The 24,099-nt window shown below is 39.1% G+C and overlaps 2 protein-coding genes across 3 annotated transcripts in view; one reads left to right on the forward strand and one right to left on the reverse strand.

Moving 5' to 3' along the window:
- The window catches only part of MCF2L2 (MCF.2 cell line derived transforming sequence-like 2), a 261,195-nt gene that overhangs the window by 18,038 nt on the left and 219,058 nt on the right, over positions 1–24,099 (forward strand). For both annotated transcript variants that reach the window (XM_053903603.1, XM_019463281.2), the window contains exon 2: positions 18,271–18,354. In XM_053903603.1, the coding sequence (XP_053759578.1) occupies positions 18,271–18,354 (84 nt within the window). The remainder of the gene's footprint in view (positions 1–18,270; positions 18,355–24,099) is intronic.
- LOC128777295 (chromobox protein homolog 3-like) lies at positions 6,472–7,504 on the reverse strand. The gene is made up of 2 exons (XM_053903675.1): positions 7,009–7,504; positions 6,472–6,813 (listed from the first exon to the last, which is right to left on the reverse strand). Exons 1-2 carry the CDS (start codon positions 7,502–7,504, stop codon positions 6,485–6,487), a joined length of 825 nt encoding a protein of 274 aa, XP_053759650.1. The 3' UTR covers positions 6,472–6,484.

Genomic DNA, 24,099 nt, shown 5'->3' on the forward strand with positions numbered 1-24,099 from the left:
AAAGAAGCTTTGCTTACAAAGGAAGAAAAACCCCTCAGGCCATAAAGTAGTGCAGAGAAGAGAAGGAAAATTCCACTATTAAAATGTGATTTGCCCTTCAGGTGTGACATGAGCATTTTCTCCCTGAGCACCTGGGGAAAACCAAACCAGAATTTAAAGAGAAAGATAATGTTCATCATTTCCTATGACTTTGTGGTATAGTCTAAAAAAGAAGCAGAATAAATGAGTGAAAATGAACATTATGTGGTTTTCAAAAGGGCTTTAAAAACTGTTTATAAAAATAATACATAGTCTGTGTTTAAGGTTTAGAAGAGTCAATATTAAGATGTCAGTCCTCTCCAAATTGATCTATAAATTAAACACAACTCCAGTCCTAAGTCTATCAAGTTTGTTTTTGTAGAAATCAATCACAGATTCTAAAATTTACAATCAGCAAAAGGTGCTGTAGTAGGCAACGAGAATTATAATAGTCAAAATCTTTTGAAAAAGAACAAAGAGGAGGACTCACACTACCTAATTTCAAGATTTACTATCAAGCAAAGTAAGCAAGATGATGTGGTGTTGGTAAAAGGATAGAAAAAAGAATCAATGGAACAGAATAAACAACCCAGAAATAGTTCCACACAAATATGGTCGATTGATTTTAGACAAAAGCATGAAGGCAATTCAGTGGAATAAAGTGTAAAGGCAATTTCAACAAGAGGTGCTGGAACAATTGCACATCCGTGTACAAAAAAATGAACCTTGACCTATACCTCACCCCATATACACAAATTAACTCAAAGTGGACCATGTATCTAAATGTAAAACCTAATGAGAAATCTGTTAGAAAACATAGGAGAAAGTCTTTGTGTTCTTGGTTGGACAGAGAGTTCTTAGGTTGACATCAAAAGTACAACTCATAAAAGAAAAATTTGATGAATTGGACTTCATCAAAATTAAAAGTATTTGCTCTGAGAAAAACACTGTTAAGAGAATGAAAACAAAACATTCAGGGAAAAAATTCTGTGAATCATATATCTGACAAAAGACTTCTATCCAGAATACGTAAAGAACTCTCAAACTCAACATTAAATGAAAACCAAACAACTCAACTTAAAAATGGATTAAAAAAAGTTGAATGGATACTTTCCCAAAGATGAAACACAGATGAAAATAAGCACATGAAAATATGCTCAACATCATGGAAGTTGCAAACTTATTACAGTAGTTAAAAAAATGGCAATACCAAGTCCCAGTGAGGACGAGAAGGGTCTGTATCTCCCACACAGTATGTTGGTGGGAATGGAAAATGGCAGGGCCACTTAGAAAACAGTTGGCAGTTTCTCATAAAATTAAACATATACTTACTGTACAGTCCAGTAGTCCTACCCCAAGAGAAATGAAAACATGGTCATACAAGAATCTGTGTGTAAATGCTTATAGCAGCCTAATTCTAATCACTAAAAACTGGAAACAACCCAAATGTCTCTCACCTGAGGAATGGATAAACAACTTGTGGCACATCTGTACAATGGAATCTTCAACAATGAAAAGAAATGAATTATTGATACACACAACAGCATGAATAAATCTGAAATACATATGCTAAAGAAAGACACCAGACTAAAAAGGTACATACTAAATTATTTCATTTATATGGCATTTGGAAAAGGTAAATTAGGATGGGATGGTCGCCCGGGGTTAAGGGTGGGGAGGAGGTGCCATGACTACAGGGGATGATGCAACTATTCCCTATCCTGATTGTGGTGAAGGTTAAATGACTCCATGCATTTGTCAAAACTTAGAACTGTATGCTAACAAGAGTGGATTATACTGTATACCAGTTTAAGAATAAATTTTAAAAAGCATTACCAAACAGAAAAATACAGAAAACAAATACATGCGTGTTGCATAATATTTGGAAAAGACAGAAATGTACAAAGAAGAAAGTCAACAATTCCATCTCCTAGTTACAGTCACAGTTACTCTTTGAGCATATGTTCTAGGTTTTTTCCTTTGGCATTTTCACATTCCTTTGGCAATTTGTATCATTTTACATGATATGATCTATCTCTCTTGATATATCTCATACATATTATTTATGTAATTGTATAAATTCTATTATGCTTTTTAAAGCTATACTACAAATTAAACTAAATTATATTACAAACAATTCCATATATTATAAAACATTTCCATAAATAACATTTTAATAATTTTATAATTTTTGACTACATGGTTATAATATAATTTATTTTTAAATATTGCCCTAGTGTTGGTCAGATAGGTTGTTTCCAGTTTGTCAGTGTTATTTTTCAAAAATGCAAGAAGAATCTTTTTTTTTTTTTAAGCTTATGTATTTATTTTGAGATAGAGTGTGCACTAGCAGGGGAGGAGCAGATAGAGAGGGAGAGAGAAAGAAACCCAAGCAGGCTCCACACTGTCAGCACGGGCCCACGTGGGTCTCCAACTCAGGAACCGGGAGATCATGACATGAACCGAATTCAAGAGTCCAGTGCTTAACCGACTAAACCACCCAGGAGCCCCAAGGAGCATCTTTGTTCAGAAATCTTTGCAAACATTTCACACATTCCAGATATTTTTTAAAGCGTAGAGTTCTAGCAAATGTTATTGTTGGATCAATAATAGTATGAGGATGAGTACTGAGTTTTAAAATACAATTTGGTCAAATTACCTTATGGGAAATTTATACTATTTTAGTGATGCATCAACAGAGTGTGGGGGTTCTTGATTTTACCAGATCTCTTTATCAGCATTTGGAATCATCTGCTTCCTCATATGTCAAATGGGGTAATGAGAGAACTTCTCGTATAGGATTTTGAAGTAATGCATGTTAAGTGCATGGCACAATAGCTGCAATGTAATTGTTAGCCCTTTTTGGTGATATTATTATTATTATTATTATTATTTTAAATATATTTTCAATGTTTATTTGGAGAGAGAGAGAGAGAGTGTATGTGTGTGGGAGAGTGGGGGAGGGGATGAGACAGGGAGACAATCCAAAGCAGGCTCCAGGTCTGAGCTGTCAGCAGAGAGCCCGATGCGGGACTTGAACCCACAAACTGTGACATCATGACCTGAGCCAAAGTCAGATACTTAACCGACTGAGTCACCCAGGCGCCCCTAGAAGAGCTAAAAAAGCACTTTTTTTCCCCTACCTATAATAGTAGTTTCTTGCTGGGGGGTTGGGGGAGGAGATGGGGAAAATATTCATCTCCCATTGCTATTACTATTGAAATAATCAGCTTTTTTCTAAGAGTTACCTAGTACCCAGTTATTTCAGAATCTGTTGTTCAAAATAAAGAAAATGTAGCCCTTTATTGGATATTTGATCTTGGTGAAATGATAAAGGTCAGTGCATGGATTATAGGATTTGTAAGATCTGTACAGCTTGTTCATATAAGAGATTCAAATGTAATAAAGAAAATTTCCAAGATTTTACAGTCTACCCTCTCTCTAGAGTTCTGTAAACTGCAAAAAATATAATTAAGGTCATTGCTGGGTGTGTGCAATTGCATTTACACCGCCATTGTGGATTTATGTGGTTAACAAAGATAGCTCTTATGTTCGTGGGTGTTGTGATGCTAGCCAAGCATTCATGGCTATTCATAACTGAATGAATGGGTAAAAAAGTTAATGTAGTAGGAGAAAGAGCCTCCATATGGTGACTCAGGCACTTTCTATATTGTTGGTGGGAATATAAACTGGCACAACCATTTTGGAGGGAAATTTGGCTATATACAACAAACTGTTGCTTAAAAATTGCCTTGTTTGCTGCCCTGTAATTAGGACTTTCAGACTTGGTGTTTAATTGGAGTTAATATATTCACAATACCTAATGGTGGAGAAAAAAAAAAAAAAGAGCTTTCATAAGTTTTAGCATCTCAAATTATATTACATTTCTTCCTCTTAATTTTTAGGTATTTTTCTTAAAGTACTTCACATGCAGTTAACACTAATAAAGAATTGGCACAGAGGATTACTAAACAGAGCAGCCTCTAATCTTAAGGGACTTTCTGCTATAACCAATTCAGGGAAACGTTTGGCAGTTTCTTACAAATTAAATATACACCTCTCCTTTGACTGAGCAATACCACTTGTAGGTATTTAGCCAAGAGAAATGCAAATGTGTGTCTACACAAAGACCTTTACATGAATGTTCCAAGCAGCCCAAATTGGGATAAAACCTGAATGTCTATAAGCAGGAAAATGGACAAACTGTGACCATCCATAAGACGGGATACAGCTCAGCAATAAAAATAAATGAACTTCTGATACACACAACATGGGTGAATCTGAAAAGCATTATCCTGAGAGAACCTAGACACAAGAGTACACACTATATGGTTACATTATATGAAGTTTTTTAAAAGGCAGGACTAGTCTCTATTGAAAAATCACTTTGATGGTTGCCTAGCAGTTAGGAACAAGGGTTGGCTGGGAAGGGACATGAAGGTACTTTCTATAGATGGAAATGTTCTATATCTTGAAAGGAGTGTGGGTTACATGGATGTATCCATTTGTCAAAACTCATTCAAATGTACACTTCAGATTTGAGTATTTCAATAATACTCAATTTTACCTTCTCCCTAAAAAATAAATATTTATTATTTACTTATTTGGTTTAAATTTTACTTTTTAAATGTTTATTTATTTTGAGAGAGAGAGAGAGCAAGAGAGAGAGAGAGAGAGAGAGAGAGAGAGAGAGAGAGAATATGAGTGGGGGAGGGGCAGAGAGAGAGAGGGAGAGAGAATCCCAAGCAGGCTCCATGCTCAGTATAGAGCCCTCCTCGGGGCCCGGTCCCACAATCGTGAGATCGTGACCTGAGTGAAAATCAAGAGTTGGATGCTCAAACTACTAAGCCACCGAGGTGCTCCTATTTATTTTTTATGAAAAGTGTTTCCAGTTTCTCCTTGGCTAGTTGCAAGTGTTATTCAAATTTTATCTTGAGATATACAAATAAAAATTAGAAGTTTATATATAAATTTACTTATCACTTTTTGGATATTTCATATTGTGCCCTTTCCTTAAATCTTGGAGCATAACATTACCAAACAAAAACATTAAGCATGAAGAACCAAGATAAATACATTATGAAAAATCAGGCTCTTTCTGAGTGTACCACACTTGGCATAGCACAGTTCTGAAAGGTGAGCTTGCTTTTCTCCAAGTGGTAGTAAGGGTGGGAGGTCTTAGTCAGATCATGACAGACAAAAAACATCCTTCATTTTAGAATCATTATATTGTACTTGCACCTGATCTTTAGAAGTGGTTCAGGACACACTCTACATTCCTTCAGGACTTGAACACTGATCATTTCCTGTACCAACCCATGTTGCCTGTCTAGATAGTGACGTCTACTGGCTGTAGTTTTAAGTCTCTGTATTTTATTCCTCTGCAGTTTAGACAGGTTGGAAAAGAGGGAGGGGAGGATTGTGGCCTGGAATAATACACCAGTGGCCTGATGTATGTCTCATATTGTGATTCCTCTAAAAAAGAAAAAAAAGATTCTGATTCTCATTGACTCTAGGATTTCCCTCTCTACCCCACCTCCTCATCCTCCAGTTTCCCTTTGTCTCCAAATGAGTAAATCCAGTAACTATTGGGCCTGTAATCCTGTGAGCACTCACCAATCCAAAGGATAAACTCTTAGCAATGAAATGACCTTGAATGAACTTCAGTGAGATTAGCTCAGAGAAGAGATTAAACACATTTATGTGAGTACAGTGCTGAGAGGAACCAAGAGAGAGCAAAGTGGCACGGTGTCCTGGGATCCAATGGCCTCCTGGTGCAGGAAGTGTGGGCAGCAAGACCCCAGATACTTGCCTTACACCTCTGTGCGGATCACAGAGGCAGAGATGAGGGCTTACCACCATTTCCTGGGAAGTTGCATCAGGCTAGAATATATGGCAAAACAAGGTACTGTGAGAGCAATGATGCCTTTCTTTTATTTTTGTTTTGTTATTCATCCTCATTCTCGGTGGAATAATGGTTTAACTAACAAATTTTACATTGAAAACATTTACTTGCAATACTATCTCAAGTTTGCTAAAAGGACTTTTTAAAATGCATTAATCAGCCATTAACAATATTGTAGATGGCTATTTATCAAAAAATTCATGTTGAAGAGAGATGACCAAATAGTCTGAAAAAAATCAGGTTGTAATATGCAATGTGTAAGTATGAATCTATTTTAAAAGCATATATGTCTAGGTATACATATATGAGATACTTATTTAATTTGGGGTGAAGGAGTGATAAGGAGTTTTATTTTTCTGGCTTTGGTTTAGTTGTATTTTTTATTTTATTTCAGATTATATTTATATTTATTTTATTTATTTTATATATTTATATATAAATATATATAATATTTTATTTCAGATTATATATACATGTATATGTATGTGTGTGTGTGTGTGTGTATGTATATATATATATATATATATATATATATATATATATATGAAGCAATGAAAACAATTACCGAGCTTCATCTTCTGGGTAAGAATGCCAAGTTAGTTTCTCTTCATAAAAAGCAGTTACAATTTGAGGACACTTCATATTTGCCTCTTTTGCCAGCACCGAGAGGGCGTCATCTAAATCTTTCCGTTTCATGAGGAACATTAATTCTGCACTGCTGTCTGTGGCACCAATTATTCTTTCAGGATCAAGACCTCTGGTAAAGGCTCTGGGTTTCTCAGCACCATCTCTTTTCTTCTTTGACTTGCTATCATCAGATTCACTGTCAGATAAAGATTTTCTTTTTGTGCCATCTTTTTCTTTACCAGCTTTTCGAGAATTAAGAAATGCTTCAGGGGCGCCAGGGTGGCTCAGTCGGTTGAGTGTCAGACTTTGGCTCAGGTCATGATCTCTGGGTTCGTGGGTTTGAGCCCTGCATCAGGCTCTGCGCTGATAGCTGGTAGCCTGGAGCCTGCTTCGCATTGTGTGTCTCTCTCTGCCCCTCCCCCACTCATTCTCTGTCTCTCTCAAAAATAAACAACAACAGAAAAGAAATGCTTCAAGTAACTCTGGACAATCTAAATTTTCTTCAGGTTCCCAAGTATTGTCAGTATCTGTAAATCCCTTCCACTGGAGGAAATGCCCCGCCTTCCCATTCATTACAGGTCTGTACTTTTCCACCACAGATTCTTCAGGCTCTGCCTCTTCTACTTTTTTACTCTTTCCCTTCTGTTTCATTCCCCTTTTTTGCATTGTGGTTTTACTGGAGGCCTTTTTTTTTTTTTTTTTTTGCAGACTTGAAGGGCTATTATTCACCGCCTCCGAGCTGCTCCGGGTCCCGGGTCTGCGGCGTCCCCAGCCCTGACTCCTCAAGCCCCAGCCACATCCGAGGGGGAGGAGGGCCGGGCAGCCGCTGGCGGGGGAGGGGGTGGCACCGCCCGCTCCGGGCGGCTGCGAGGAGCCGTATTTTTTACTTTGAAAAATAGCAAACATATGTTGCTTTTGTAAAATGAAAATATGAATCCAGGTAATGAAACTCATGGTACTGAAGAAAAGTGTCTGAAAAAAAAATATTAAATCCGAAATGCTAAGATTTCACTGAAAACATATGAACTAATAACAGACTGGTGGTTTAAGAGTAGAAAAAAGAAAAAAAACACTTCCCTTCAGTGGGCTGGGTGAGAAGGAACAGCATTTCTAAGTATAAGTATGCCTTACATGTATTTGGAAGCCAGTAAGACATTCTCTAAGAGCTGAAGCAACTACTTGTTTCTAAGACTGCTTCTTTTATGGATGGGCTTTTTTTTTTTTTTTTTTTTTTTTTTTTTATAGTTACACCCCCCCTTTTTTTTTCTGGCCGTGAAAATGTTTATAATACATTCATTCCCCTTGGATCACAGGCTAGGAAAAGTGATTAAACAACTGTCTTTGTCTCCCTCATTACTCTTTACTTATATTTGGAACCTATTTCTTCAAGAGAGGGGAATTACTGAATAGAGATCATCATTGTTGCAGGATACTTTCTGAATTCATGCTTATACTATATACTATACACTTATATAGGATATAATACATATACTGTGTTATGAAAGGCAAGGGGTACTATGTATTTGCTACTTAAGAACGAACAACTTGTTAATCAGATTTTGCTTTCCATTCTTAAAACACATAGGTACTTGCCTGTGCATGCACACAAGTCCCACAGGGCTTGAATTCAAGTGTAAATTATTGCCCTGAGTTTTTATTAAGGTTGAGTCATAAGGGCTTTACGGTTTTGTTAGCAGTGAGGAGAAGAAGTGACTTGAAAGAAGATTATGAAGAATTTCTAGATTCTAAACTCACAGCATTACATACGCATTGTTGCTTTTCTTTTTGTATCCCCACTGTAAAAGGTTGTGAAATACTTGCCTATATGCTTTAGCTGTCAATTATTTTATTCTGTCTGTGATTCAAGATAGCAATGAAAATTTGAGTATCTTAATGTAAGTTTTGGGAGTGTCTAACTGGCCTTTCTGACCATTACTGCAGTCTTACATCAATTCATTGGCTGTATTTATTCCATGAATTATCTGTTTTTAGTTTGCGCTTGTTTCATGTGGCTGCTATAACAAGTAAGCACAGATTTAATGCCTAAAACAGCAGAAATTTATTATCTCATAGTTCTAGAGACCAGAAGTCCAAAATTAAGGTGTAGCTTTCTAGGGGCTATAGGGAAATTTTATTTTCTTGTCTCTTTCAGGCTCTGGTGGCTCCAGGCCTGTCTTGGCTTGTGACTGCTGGATTCCAATCTCATTTTTCATCTTTACCTGGTCTTCTCCTCTGTTTCCCTCTCTTATAAGAATGTATATGATTGCATTCTGGGCCCACCCGGATAATTGAAAATGGGCTCTTCCTCAAGAGCCTTAAGTTAATCACATCTGCAAAGACCCCTTTTCCACATAAGGTAATGTTCACAGGTACTGGGATTAGGACATGGCCATATCTCTTGGGAGGGGGGCACCAGTCAGCCCACTGTTGCTCTTTATGTTCTAGGAAGATAAGCCTTTTATTACCACATGTGCTGTGAATTTTCCAATTTGTTGCTATTTTTTTGAGTTTGTTCAAGGTGTGTTTGCCCTGCCAAAGTAGTTTTTAAATTAACTTTATCAGTCTTTTCTTATTGGTATTTCTGTCATACTTTGGTAAGCTGTTCTAATTCCATTATTGTAAAAATACCCTCCTATATTTTCTTCTAGTATTTTTATGGTTTAATTATTTAATTTGGGTGGGCTTCATATTGGAGTTTATAGTTTCATTATTTAATGTGACTGGAGTTTATTCTTTTGGCAAGAAGTGAAATATGGATACACTTAAACATTTTGACAATAAGAAAATAACCTTACATAGCACTTACCATATACCAGGAATTTTTTAAAGCTCTCTAGCTATATTAACTACGTTCTTACAACAGTTATATCAGGTGGATGTATTATAACTTTCCCCATTTTCAGACCAAGAAATTAAGGCACAGGGAAGTCCAGCAACTTGCTTAAGATTAATCGACTGTAGGGGCGCCTGGGTGGCTCAGTCGGTTAAGCGGCTGACTTCGGCTCAGGTCATGATCTTGCGGTCTGTGAGTTCAAGCCCCGCGTCGGGCTCTGTGCTGACAGCTCAGAGCCTGGAGCCTGTTTCAGATTCTGTGTCTCCCTCTCTCTGACCCTCCCCCGTTCATGCTCTGTTTCTCTATGTCTCAAAAATAAATAAACGTTAAAAAAAAAAATAAAAAAAAGATTAATCGACTGTAAATGGCAGAGCCAAGATTTGAACTTAGGCATTGTGGTACCAGAGGTGATGCTCTTAGTCACTAAACTTGATGTCTTTTGGTGGCTAGTAGATTGACCTGACACTACATGTTCAATAATCTCTCCCTGTCCTCATGTGAAATGCCACTTTTATCATATTCTACATATTTATTTATATTTTGACCTAATTCTAATCTCTGTTTTGCTCCTGAGTCCTTCTGAACTCAAAACAAATTCTATCAGACTTATTTCATAGTGAAAGAGGAAGGTCAACAAGGGGAGTTCATGAGCAGAAATTCAAAGCAAACCACCAATGCATGGCAATAACATGGGTGTTTGTGAGAAACCTATTGTGGCATCCTTGGGATCATATAGCTCAGAGGACCGAATGATAAATTTAATTAGCATCTATTGAATCTCTTATACACAAACTGTTTTCACATGTGATTTTAATTAGTTAAGTTAGAAAATGTATGTGAAACATGTAGCAACGTGCCCAGTAGTCAAGTGTTCAATAAATGGTAGTATTAATCCTCACAACAGCCCTCCAATTTTTATTCATTCCCATTTTACAGAGGGAGACCCTGAAGATGGAGGGACTGGGTAGTGTCAGAGCTGGGATGCAAGTCCAGTTCTTTTAATTCTGCTTCCACACCTGAATGAATGAATGAATGAATGAATGAATCGAGAGAGGAAGGAAGGAAATTTTGCCAGAGGTTCCAGAAGTTTTTCTTAAACAAAAATTAAATTGTTTATCCATCATATTGCTAAAATTTCTCAAATCCTACCATTTTTATTTCTTTGTATTAAGATATTTTTTTTTGTCTAGGAGCTTTAGAAGGAAAGTGGAGAAACGTTTGGAAGAATGCTATGTTAAATGATTATTACTCATATCAGGTCTTCTCACCTCCTATTGTACCATATTGTATTGTTTTGCCCAAGACACTGCTTCCAGACAGTAAACTTCCCTGAATCCAGGGATAGGAGCGGGTCAAGAACAAGAGGGTATAGGCCTGAAGGAGCCCATCCTGGGCAATGGGGCAGGGCTTGAGGTGTGCTGGAAGGAGAACTAAGCAGGTTCTCAAACCAGGGTTGGCTTCTTTCCCAGGGTACAGACCTCACAGTCAGCACAGAAGGGAAAATTTACACCATCTGGGCCTCAGTTTCAAGAACACTTTCAACACATAGCGATGATTATTTTTATTGAATGATAAGAGAAGCAGACAGCGAACAACCCAAATAAATCCTTTTTTTTTTCTCCTGACCTGCATTTTCAAAAGCATCAGGAAAGGACCAAGCAAGCATAGTCTAAAGCCTTGGAATCAGTGTTGTGCTTGCTTCTCTGTTGAATCAGCAGCATCAGGAGAACTTGTTAGAAATGCTTGGCTCTAGGCCTACTAAATCAGAATCTGCGTTTTAAAGCCCATGTGATTTATATATTGATTATAATTTGAGAAGCATGGCTGGGGGTGGGGTATTGATTAAAATGCAGGTGGGGGTACTTGAAACCCAGTGGTGAAACAGGAGAGCCTTATGGGAAAAGGAGGGATTAAGTATTTTCACAGATTTTCTGAATTTCCTCCAGGGCCTTGATTGCTTTTTATTCAGAATACCCCAGGCAGCAGAGCCTGGTTCACCTCTCCTCTAGTTATGAAGGGCTACGGGGAAATGACATCTCCAGCTCTTGTTGCTAAGGAAACTCGTCACATAGAAACTTCCATCTCTGCAGTGCTTGTCTCCTACAAGGGTACGATGTGAAATGTCAGCAGAAATTAAGGAGCTTTAAAAAAATGTATCAATTTTGTGAGGGAAAGAAAAAGGAGAAAAGGGATTTGGATAAATATTAAAAAACAGAAATGCTATGCTTAGTAATATCTTACCAGTTTTCAAAGTAGTTTTAAACAGGCATTGCCGACAGAGACTGGGACAAGAGTACAAAAGGAGGCCCACATGCCACAGTTAAATAAAACATGTTTTATTTTCCCACCTACCTTATAAACATACTCTCATAAGAACAAGATTAAAATGTGTAGAAAGCTGTGGTTTTTATATGAGTAAAATTCAGAAAATAGCAAAGATGAAAAAAATTGAATTATTGTGGGTCTGAGTGTTGTGTTGATGGCCCTATGAAATTTGGATGGGTAATGAAGATATCTGTAATCTGTAAATCACTAATTAATCCATAAAATATATATTTTTTCTTGCCTTTATGTTAGGAAAAGCACTGTTGTTATAATTGAGATTTTCACATAATTTGAGCTCTGTTGACAGCAGTGATCTAAAATGTGATCTAAGTAGGGGGCGCCTGGGTGGGTCAGTCAGCTGAGCGTCCGACTTTGGCTCAGGTCATGATCTCACACTTGTGAGTTTGAGCCCCACTTTGGGCTCTGCGCTGGTAGCTCAGAGCCTGGAGCCTGCTTCAGATTCTGTGTCTCCCTCTCTTTCTGCCCCTCCCCCCCCACTCTCTCTCAAAATAAGTTAAAAAATTAAAAAAAAAAAGTGATCTAGGGGCGTCTGGGTGGCTTAGTTAAGCATCTGACCTCAGCTCAGGTCATGATCTCACAGTTTGTAGGTTTGAGCCCCATGTAGGGCTCTGTGCGCTGATAGCTCAGAGCCTGGAGCCTGCTTCAGATTCTGTGTATCCCTCTCTCTCTGCCCCTCCCCAACTAGCACTCTGTCTCTGTCTCTCAAAAAATAAAATTAAAAAAACAGTAAAAACAAACAAACAAACAAATAAATAATAAAAAGAACTCTTTAAAAAAGTGATCTAAGTAAAATGTTGTAATTGGATTCAAGGAATTCACATTTTGAATATATGTATTTGCATCATGAAATAGAAAGAAGAAAGAGGGTTGGGGGCCCCTGGGTGGCTCAGTCAGTTAAGCACCCAACTTCGGCTCAGGTCATGATCTCACAGTTCGTGAGTTCCAACCCTGCGTGGGGGCTCCGTGCTGACAGCTCAGAGCCTGGAGCCTGCTTCAGATTCTGTGTCTCCCTCTCTCTCTGCTCCTCCCCCACTTATGCTCTGTCTCTCAAAAATAAATAAAAACGTCAAAAAAAATTAAAAAAGAAGGGAGAAAGAAGGTTGATGATTGGTAGGACTGGGCAGATATTTCATTATATAAGAATCTACAACATTCACACCATGTGAGAGGGAGGATTTGACATGTTCATTAATTTGTCTTTTCTCTTACCTAAGCACTTCCGCTGCTCCAGTCCTCCCAGCGCTCTGAAGCAGTGTCTGTCCCTGATACGAGCAGTGGCACAACCCACAAACCGTCATAGCATTGGATGCAGACGTCCTTTCTTTTAAGGATATAGATCAAGAGATGTGGCGAAGTATTTCCCTGGGTCTCCAGTAGTGTTAAAAGAGTAGATGTGTGGGGCTGCCCTGCCAGCCCCGAGCACTGGATCACGAGTGACAGAGCCACCCATGTGGTCTTTAACACATGTATTTATGAGAGGGAGGGCTGTGGAATGTGGAGCTCCCAACAGTGTGGGGTCTGGGGCAGGGGTCACAAGGAAGCTTTTGGGGTGATGGAAATGTTCCATATCTTGATCTGTTTGATGGTTACGTGAGTGTATATATTTATCAGAATACATGAAACTGTACACTGGGGATCTGTGCGTTGTGCTGCATGTAAATTGTACTTCAATAAAGTCCTATTAGCATAAAAAATAAAGGCTACCAGAACATATTTTTCTGTATGTAAGCTAAGTGGGTAAGAACAATATGATTCCGTTACTCTAACACAACTATTTCAAGTATTCTTTTCTCATATGCTCACACACATGTGCACAAATACACCACATACTTTCTTCTTCTTTTTTTAACTTGTCTGCAGTCTCACCTCACATATAGTTTTTATGTCCTTGATATTATATTTTAAATCTTTTTCTGTGGAGATGGTCTTCATAATTATATAATGAATGCTTTCATCTCTTTACTCTTATAAATAGTATTTCCAGTCTACCTTTTTTATGTATAACATTTTCATTTTACTATTTCCTTGGCCTAAATTTCCAGATATTAGATGAATGAATAAAAGATTTTGAAGATTTTAATGACTGTGTATTGAAACTCTGTATTGCAATGGTTAAGATGTTGGGCTTTGGAGTTCAGAATGAGATGGGTTCAAATTCTGGCTCTGCTTGACCTTGGATGAGCTTGGATGACCTTGATTGACCTTGGATGAGCAAATCTAGTTCAATATCACCCTTAGCATTGTTTTGAGGATTAAATGAGATGCTGCATATAAAGGGTTTGTATGTAACTACACAATAATCACTGGATAAAATATTGTGAAACCACTTTCTAAAAGGGATCTACCAGCTTCACACTCCAAGGTCATGTACATGTATTAGTTTTCCAACAAAACCCCAGGACTGGGTGTTAGAGTCTCAGTTATTTTATGGATGAATGAGGTATTCCATTATTGTTTTAACTGCATTATTTGACTGGTAGGAAATTGGACATTTTTCAGTGTTCTTGCTATTAAAATTCTAGATTTCTCCTTTAAAAAAATCTTCCCTCTGCTTTTCACATGCCTTTTATTCATTGCTAATTTATGGACAAGACTTCAATACTAAGTCTTATGATTTGGGCTAACCATTGCTCTCATACAGGGCCCAGTAAAAGAAGGAAAATGCGTTTGTGTTATTTCTGACCTGGCCAATAAGAGAAGTGAAATGCGTGACCCCGTGGGATGGCCCTTCCTACCAGCCTGGCAACTGATTTCTTAGAGCTGTTGGTCTACAAGTGTTTTCCTGGCAGTCAAGTCTGGTCTAGTTGTGGGGGTGAGAGGGCGGGGTGGGTGGGAGGAGGTTCATTTTAGTGAAAACGTGCATTCCTTTACTGTCATTATCCGACCGATTAAATGAGTTAATCTGTGAGGTGCATTGTCAGGGCCAGCTCACAGCTGGTGTTCATTAGTGTTACTAGCAGAGAAGTGTGTGCTGCATAGAGACTGAGACTGGGGATCCTGGACCCATTCCTAGTCCACCTAAGTGGCAGACTCTTCCATTTTTTTCTGTTCACCAGATTCTCTTGGCAAAGTAGAAATGTGGCAAGGTCCGTCAAAATTGGGGCTGCCTTCCCTCTTCGGTCCAGACCACACTTTGTTCCCCTAACTTACTTATTTAGCAATTTGGTTCTTTTTCTCTTCAGACCATACTTTTAAATCCCAGTGTGACTGAACTTTCAGAACAGCCGGAGTGGGAGGCTGAGGGTTTTACTCCCTTTATTCCTGATCAGTTGCAAACTCAGACTGCATAAAGCCGTTATCAGCAGTTCCCTGCCCTCTGCCGTGAGGATGGGTGCAATCAGTAGGAATGGTCCTGCCCCAGAGCCTGCATTGCTCTCTGACTGGGCAGTGGACGACACAGGGGTGTTGCTTACTGCCTTCCTAAGCTGAGTTTCCATGGGATGTACTAGGCTGTTATTCCACCACCTAGGAGGCTGTTTGTGCAACTTTGATGCCTTCTGCATCTCTGGAACTGTGGGTCCTGGGTAGCATACAATCTCATGCCTGTATACTTATCAGGGATAGAAAAGGGACAAGTTTTTCCCTGATCTATTTGTAACTTTGTGCAGGATAGAAATTGTGTTGATGTTGAATGATCACCTCCCCTTGCCTTATGAGGGTTGAAAGAGATAAGCTTCTGCCTAATCCATGTACATCAAAAATAGCAAGCAGCAAACAGGAAGCCTCCACGCAGGACCAAGGGGCCAGGCAAAGTGCATCAGGGACCACCACTTCGGTGGGTTATCACTACTCAGGCTCAACTATTTCTAGAGAAGGAAAAGCCATTTCACAACAGAGGACACTGAGACTCAGAGTGTTCTTGCTCTGGCAGCCTAGCTAGAAGTTGGCAGAAACAGCCCTTCCCATGTGGGGGAAGGGCTGTCTGGGTCCTTTCCCACTGCAGAGGAAGGTGTTCCTTTAGACTAAAGAGCTTCCCAACCCCATCTATGGAGCAGTGGAGAGCAAGGCCCTCCAGCAGCAGGCCTGGTTTTTTATGTCTCTTTTGGGGCTGAACCAATCTTGCCCCTATTCCAACAGGCCCATAGATGTCAGGCATCACTAAAAGCTGGGTGTGTCTGAGGTCATCTCCATACTCTGGGTCAGCCCTGAGTCTGAGAAACTCACATGATCTGTTGCAGCCAGCCAGATGGGGTCATGAACCTCCTTTGCTGGGAAATCTTCAAGGATAACCCTATCTCTCCCTGGCTGGGGGCCAAGCTCTTTCAGCAAAGGCAAACCAGCTCATTTCTATGCTTGAAAAACAAATTCTAAATTTTAGTCCTGTTCATTTGGTAACCTCAGGTGGGAATGGTCTCTGTTGAAAGGCTACGCAGACCTCTACAGATTCCCACGAGAGACATTAGTTATCCTGTCAGTGGTGGTCAAAGACAATGCTCTGGAAGACCAAGGGTCTGGGAATCCTATCACAGAAGGCTGAGATTTGCCCTCTTAGAGTCAGGTGATCCCAGGCTGACCCCACCTCCATGCTTAAATTAGATGACACAGGTAGGGTCAGAATCTCTCTGGGTCTCCATTTCTTCACTTAAAAAATGAGATGGGTTGGGGGATGGTTGGCTTAACTCACTTCTGTTGTCCATTTTCAGCTCTTACCTCCTTAAAATGTCAAAAGCACACCTCAAATATTGAGGTACAATAACGATATATTTTATAATCTTGGTTTTTCTTTGGGGTCATTATCTCTTAAATATGCTCCCTCAGGCATGAAAAAATAATAACCCAGCTCTATTTTTGAATATGCCACTTTCCCAGACCACTGGGAGATTATATTCTGAAAAACTCTTCCATTATGTAACTCCTATTTCTGCTTAAATTTTCTATGTTGGTGTCCATTTGTAACTTACATTTTGTTATGAACAATTTGAAACATATGCACAAGAATTATACAATGAACTCTCATGGACCCATCAACCAACTTCAACAATTATCCACATTTGTCAGTCTGGTTTCATCTCCCCCTCCTCTTGCCCCATACATTTTTGGTAGGGGGTGGTGCCTGAGCATTTTTAATCAGATCTTAGGCTTATGTTATTGTTAAATACTTTAGTTCATGTATAAAACAGAGAAGGCCCTCCCTTTTTGCCAAGTAGAACTACAGTACCATTATTGCATCCACCAAAATTAACAGTGAAACAGGAAATTAGTGAATTTTTAGTGCAATCAGGGTGGAAAGACGAAAGAGGGATAAAGGAGCTCTGGCCTGGGTTTACCTGCTTTCCTCCAGAGAGAGTGATAGAATTCATTGAAAAGGGTCTTGGCATTTAAGTTGGCACTTGCCCCCAGACTAACAAGACTTTCAGAAAGCATATATGGGAAAGGCCTTTCCAGATCAAGGGATATAACTAGCATTTGCTGAGCATCTACTATGTACATCCCATAAGTGTCATCTCCTTGAACCTTCACACAAAAGCTGAGAAGTGGAAACCAAGGCTCTGGGAGGAGCTTCCCTAATATAACCTTCTGATTGGTCAACATTGAAATATCAAAACGTTACCCCAACTCCAGGCTGAATCAATGGGAGATTCCTATTTAGCATCAATGTACAAGACTGTTTGACTCATGCCTTAATCTAACTTGATGTTTAAATGCTGTAGAAACAATAACCAGTTCATTTTTTGAGATTCCCTGGGAAACAGTTAAATGAGGATAATAATATCTTAGGCAGTGAGAGTTGAAAATGCCTTTCTCTTTTCAGCCCAGGTGAAGGATTTCCATTCAGTCTTCTCCCTTCTCTAATCTCTTTTTCCCGAATGGATAGAATACAAATCATAGGGCCTATAGATCACTCTTAGGGTTAGAGGACATTTGTATGTTTGTGCTTGAACGATTTGAATTTTTTCCTTGAAAATATGTACCTCTTTATTCAGTACGGAGCATCTTTAATTAGCAAAATGGGGAAGTGCTTCCTTAAACATGCTTGGCAGTGGGAAGAGTCCCCTTGAAGTATTCTGGAAGGGGAAAAAATAAAAAGGCATGGAGGTAACTAAGGAGGGAGGCAAAAAGGAAGGAATTAGGGAGGGAAGGAAACAAAAGCAAAGAACCTTCATAAATCTCAGATTGATTTTATGACCCAGCTTGAGATGAACTCTGATGGTTTATGTTGTTTGTATTTAAAATGTCCTCAGACCTAAAGGAGTAGGCAGATACCTGAGTACCTGCCTTGATAATGAGACCATCCTAGCAGGTATATTGTGAAGCTACCTAAGCTTAAACTTCAGGGCCCCTTCCTTGCACTGGTCCCTCCTAAAACCTTGGGAGAGGCTCTAGAAGTGTGCTTCTGTGCTCATGGGTATAAGCTTCAAACCACACAAAACCCAGATCCATTTCTGCATCTCAGGAATCAAGTGTGCAAGAGAATAGTGTGCGTATAAACATATTTTGATAAGTCCCAGATTTCCTGAGTAGTGAAGCTTCCATTTCTTCCTTTTAAAATTCTCTTTGTAATTTACAAGGATTTAACCTAATTTATATTTCATTTGTGCAGATGAAATCATGCAACAGGAAATCAGGCCTTTGGTGGCAGTGGATATAATTGAACAACTTCACAGACAGTTTGCCATTCTCTCAGGTAAGGGGCAAATTAATTTGTATTTTAGATTTTGTTGTGGGGGCAGGGGTCTTGTCGGGAGGGCCCAGTACACGCAAATCTTAATGAACCTTAATGAATAGTACACCCAAGTCTTAAGCCTCTCTCAGACCTAGAATGAACTGAGAAATGTCCATCTGGAGGAGGGTAGATCTCAGAGATATCATTCCTGTTGCTGTTGGGTGTCATTTAATCTTTCCTAAGGGAGTACATTTCTTTGAGGTTGTAAAGAACAGAGCCAAAAAGATTTTGAGGAAGGAAAAAGAAATGGCTATTGTTATCAGCTGCCATCATGACATTTTCCCAACATTCTTCTTGGATATTTTTCCAAGATCCAACCTTTAGAGAGTTTGGTTTTGAGGGTTCATGAGCACTGGTGAGGTTATTTGTTCTTTGAGAAATTTGTCTTTTATTCTTAGCTCTTATGGACCTAATTTTAATGCATTGATTTCCATTGAACATTTGGGAGTAAAGAGAGGCTAATGTTCAGAAGAGGCTAGAAATTTTCTGAGCCTAGGCACAACCCTGAGAAGCTGTCATTACCAGAACACTCTTCTTTCTTATTCACTTAGCTAATGGTGACATGACTTTCATTACTGAAACTGGAGGTACATACCAAACCCTGAATTATATTTAGACCTGTCTTGGAAGCATGGCATGAAATTAGTTGTCCTTAGCACATGTCACAGAGGAATAGATGGCAAGTCACTTTCCTCATCTTTACATCTGTTCTGAAAAAAAGCGACAAAGCCACCTTAGTTCCATTTCGGAGAGTACGTAGTTGGTATGAATTTAACTCTACAACATGGGATGTAAAAAAAAAAGTCGCATTTCTTTCCTTTCTCTAAATCATATTTAATCTGCTCCAAAATCTTTATCCTACCGAGTTTGAGGGAAATGCAGTCTCCGTTATTGGGATACCTCTCCCATCCATGAGTCACATCCTGGGTGGGGACATCTTACACAATCCAGACATTCTGGGGAATTCTCTGGTCTTTCCTCCACATTGATCACTGCTCATATAGTTACTGAAAGCTCCATAAGCAGAGTCCTCATTTTTTTTATTTCTACCTGTATCACTTAGAACAGAGACTGTGATATAATAAGTGCTCAGTTCAGAATTATCCGAGTCCTCCTGGTGTGTCCTGTGAGTCCTGCTCCTCCATCGCTGCCGTAGGCAGCCCAGTGTTGGCCCTGGCGGGAGTGCCTAACCAGCCTCCTGAAGGTGCAGCCTCCTAGCTTCTCACAGTGAGCCTAGCACTCTGAAAAACAAAAGGCAGGGTGGGAACTGCCCTCTGGGTTTTTGGCAACTGCTGCTGTGGTCTTATGGCACAGAAGGCTGCAACGCTAATGGGCATCCAGGTCTGGAATGGATGAAGGCGTGAGGTGAAGTGGATTTCTGTAGCCTTATGCCAAAACCCTAATGCCCCAGCTGACCAATTAATGTGTGCATTTAGTGCTCCAAAGTCACCTCCTTTGAGTGTTACTGAAGCGCTTCTCTCTATTCTTATTTCTTAGGACGACATAGGAAAACATAAATGGGTACCAGACAGCCCTAGATACGGATTTAGGTTCTGCTTTGACCAGCTGCATCTCTTTGGCAACTTAATTCCTAAGCCTTACTTTCCTCACTTGTATAACGAATGGGTGGGATCATCATAACTTGGAGGATTAAAGACGTAGTGTATGAAAAAGGCTTATTAGCATTGCAACTGCCAACTGTATGAGTATTTTTCCTGGTATATTTTAATCCCATAGAAATGTTTATTTTAGGATTATATTACAAAGAATAGTTTTCAGTATGATATAGTTTGTATAAGGAACCAAAGCTATGCTCACAGTTGAAGTGGTGTATGATGCCACAACGAAGTCAGTAATAGAGATAATTGTCACTCTTTTTAAAAAAAATTTTTTTAAATGTTTATTTATTTTTGAGAGAGAGACAGAGCATGAGCGGAGAAGGGGCAGAGAGAGGAGACACAGAATCTGAAGCAGGTTCCAGGCTCTAAGCTGCCAGCACAGAGCCCGACATGGGGCTCAAACTCATGAACCGTGAGATCATGACCTGAATTGAAGTCGGATGCTTAACCGACTGAGCCACCCAGACACCCCTAATTGTCACTCTTTAGTGTAGAACATTGAACTATAAACACGCACATTGGACCAAGAGGACACCTCTGCTTTAGGAAAGTCACTTTGTGGCAACGACAATCTTTCATTTTCTAGCTTCTTTTGTCATGTTGTTGCCTCGAGTTTCCCCATCCTATGAGAGAGAAGCATGGATTAGCTGTGGTAGGATTTGCAGTATTGCAAGTCTGGAAGGATATCAGTAGCCAAGAATATCAAGTTCTCTGAGTCAGCACTTTCTTGGAATTACTAGGCCTGCTTTTCATCGTTACCTGCCAGTGGCAGCCAATGTCAGCAATGAGGCCGTTGTGGGTACCTGTGTAGCTGTAAAACAGAAATCTCTGCACTCAGGTCTTTTCTCAGCCCTGTGGTGACCGAGCTGTGGCCTCTGTTCAGGGTCACAGCAGTTCTCCTGATTCAGGCAAGCAGGGTGAGGATGTCCCAGCTGCAGACTTTGTGCAGATTCCACTGAGCTCTGGAAAGAGCTGGGGCCCCATCAAGCAGGAATGCTGGGAAGGACAGGATGGAGCTTTTTCTTCAGTGAGGCCCCAGTTGCCTGGCCTGCCGTGCTCTGTGAGTGTGCTCCCATGGCTGGTGGGAGAGCAGGGACTCACTGCACCATGGATGACCCAGATTTGTGGCCAGATGGTTTGAAGCCTTTGGACGGTGAGGTCTGTGAACAGGGGCCACCAGCAGGAATTGGATAGTGACCAGGGCTGGGCCTCTGCTGGCTCTTGACTTGAAAGACAACTGGCATGTTCCCAGTGAACTTGGGATATTTCTAAATTTAGGGCTTAGCTAGGAAACAAGAGAATATAAGCAGGTTAATGTGGTGGAAACACTCTAGGCTTTGGACTCAGATAATTCTGTGTTCATATTCCAACACAATTAGATTGTTGCTGTGAACCTCAGGCTTCTCATTGGTAAAGTGGGTTCTTTTAAGGAAAGTGTGTCATGTGGTATCTGGCTATAAGAGAACCTAGCCTATAGGACTTGTTTGTTTGTTTTCTAAGCCACATAACAGAGGCCCAAAAGTAGAAATTCCTGGCATTGGGCCAGTGGCTCAATAACATTAAGGGTGCATCTTTGTGGTTCTCTTGATGTTTCTCTTGTTTTTAGTCTTAATATCAAAATGGCTGCTGTAGCTCCACACATCAAGTCTGTGTCCAAAGCAGGAAGAAGGAAAAGGAGCAATGCTGGCTTCTTCTGTCCCTTTTGCCAGGAGAACAGAAACTTTCCCAGAAGCTCTTGGTAGACTTCTGATTATGTCTCATCCTGGAATTGTGTCATGTAGCCATTTCTACCAGCAAGGAAGTCAGAAAAGGCAAACATTAGCTTTTAAATGGCTACAGTGGAAGGTGGTTGGGGAGAGGGGGTTGGTTATAAATTGGTCATTCATCAATCTCTACTGTAATACTTGGGATTAAAAGGAATCTAATTAAAAGAAATTACCGTTTTCTTTTTATTTTAATGGTTATGTCCCCCCTTGGAATCATTGTCTGAAGTTTCCTCTCTCACATACCATATTTTAGAAATAATCAATAATGAAGGCATAAAATACTCTTAGGCTTATGGAGTCCACCAGTGGAGCCTAGGGTTGGTAGAGGTGGAGCTCCCAGGGGCAAGTGGGAAATTCTCACTGAAACAATGGAGAATGTCACATTAAGAAACTGATCAGAGTCAAACTTATATCTAAATCAGAGATAGAGTTAGTAACTTGGCATCAAGGAAATGAGAACCAGTGCAAGAAGGTGCAGGAGGCAGTATTTTTTAATAGAAATATAATGTGACTCACATATGTGTTTTTAAAATTTCTAGTAGCCATATGAAAAAAGCAAAAAGGAAATTAATTCTAATAGTATTTTTATTTAACCCAATATATCTAAAATATTATTCCAACATGTCATCAATATTCAAAATTATTTTTGAGATGCTTTACATTTTTTTGTACTAAGTCTTGGAAATCTAGTTTGTATTTCAACGCTTACAGTTCATCTCAATTTGGGCTGGTCATATTTCAAGTGCTCAACGACAACATATGTCTAGTGGCTATTGTATTGAGCAGTTCTCAATCATGTTGGTCCAAATCCTTCTTTTTATAACAAATGATTTGTATTGCCCCCACTATCCTGAGTTGAAATTTGTGGATACCATGACCTGTGTTAGTTAGGGTGGACTGAACAGCTATACTAAATAGACTCCAAGGTGCATAGTAGTTCAAACAAACACAATAGAAATTTAGTTATTTCTCTTGGAGCAGTTCAACATGTATGTTCATGGTCAGCAGATGATTTCTCTCCATCTTCATCATGAAGATGCCTTTCACTTTGTGGCTTATTATTACTATTATCCATTTTATGGTTGTCTTATGATTTGTATCCAGAAAGCAGACAGGGAAAAGAGAGCATACTGCTTCTTAAAAGCCTCGGCTCAACAACAGCACGCACCATACGCCATTGACTTGAACCTGGATCGCTTACATAGATACATTTAATAGCATGGGAAGCTAGCAGTATAGTTTAGTTGTGTGCTCACAGAGGGTGAATAGCTACCCCCTGTTTATGTATATACAGAAAAAAAAAAAGAAAAAAGAAAATGTAAAGGAGAGCAATAAAGGAGAAATAAAAGGAAAATAAACATAGTAAAATAATATGTATTTCAATATGTATTTCTAGCTATACTAGAAAAAAATAATAAAGTAGTCAGGTGCTTGGTTACCATGAATGTGATAGCTGTAAATTCTGGGGTGTGGTATAGGTGATCAGACACACTGAGTAGCCTTACTGTAACGGTTTTCTGAAAGGGTAAATAATGGTTGATACAGTTTTGAACAAAGTTGACACATTCTGAACAAAGTAAGTATTAACTTCCTTGAATGTGTAGGGTAGTTGCATTCTTGAAAAATTTAGTATATATTAAAACCATATAAAAATAACTTCTTATTTGTGACAACACGGGTGGACCTTGAGGGCATTATGCTAAGTGAAATAAGTCAGATAAGGAAAGGCAAATACTTTATGATGTTACTTGTAGGTGGAATCTTAAAAAAATGAACTCACAGAAACAGAAAAAAATTGGTGGCTGCCAGAAGTGGGGTGGGGGTGAGGAAAATGGAGGAAAGTGGTCAAAAGTACACACTTTCAGTTATAAGATAACTAAGTTCTGGGGACGTAATGTACAGCATGGTGACTATATAGTTAACAATACTGTATAGTGTATTTGAAAAATGCCAAGAGAATAGATCTGAAGAAAAAAAAATTGTAAGGTGATTTGTGAGGTGATGGGTATTAGCTAAACTTATTGTGGTCACCATTTTATAATGTATACATATGTCAAATCATTATATGTATACCTTAAACTAATACATTGTTATATTGTGTCAATTATGTCTCAATAAAATGGAAAAATATTAAAAAACCCTCTATTATTATGTATAAAACTGGGTTTATAGGATCTGATCACTATAAATATCACTATAAATGGATTTTTCACTTACATAGAGTTTCTATTAAGATATTCAGAAATCACACAGCATGTGGGACAATATTATGTAGGACAGATGATTTGGTATCCCAGGCCCTGAGTTTTCTAAAGTGCCTC

The sequence above is a fragment of the Panthera pardus genome, unplaced genomic scaffold, assembly GCF_024362965.1.
Source record: "Panthera pardus isolate Hobbes unplaced genomic scaffold, ASM2436296v1 HiC_scaffold_16, whole genome shotgun sequence".
NCBI classification, from domain to species: domain Eukaryota; kingdom Metazoa; phylum Chordata; class Mammalia; order Carnivora; family Felidae; genus Panthera; species Panthera pardus.

Excerpts from the sequence above, each read along its gene's own strand:
- LOC128777295 (XM_053903675.1), bottom strand. The coding sequence starts at position 7,504 with ATGAGTTTCATTACCTGGATTCATATTTTCATTTTACAAAAGCAACAT. Across the intron at positions 6,814-7,008 it reads ACTTGAAGCATTTCTTTTCT|CATTTCTTAATTCTCGAAAA; the intron begins GTTGTTGTTTAT and ends GCGCCCCTGAAG.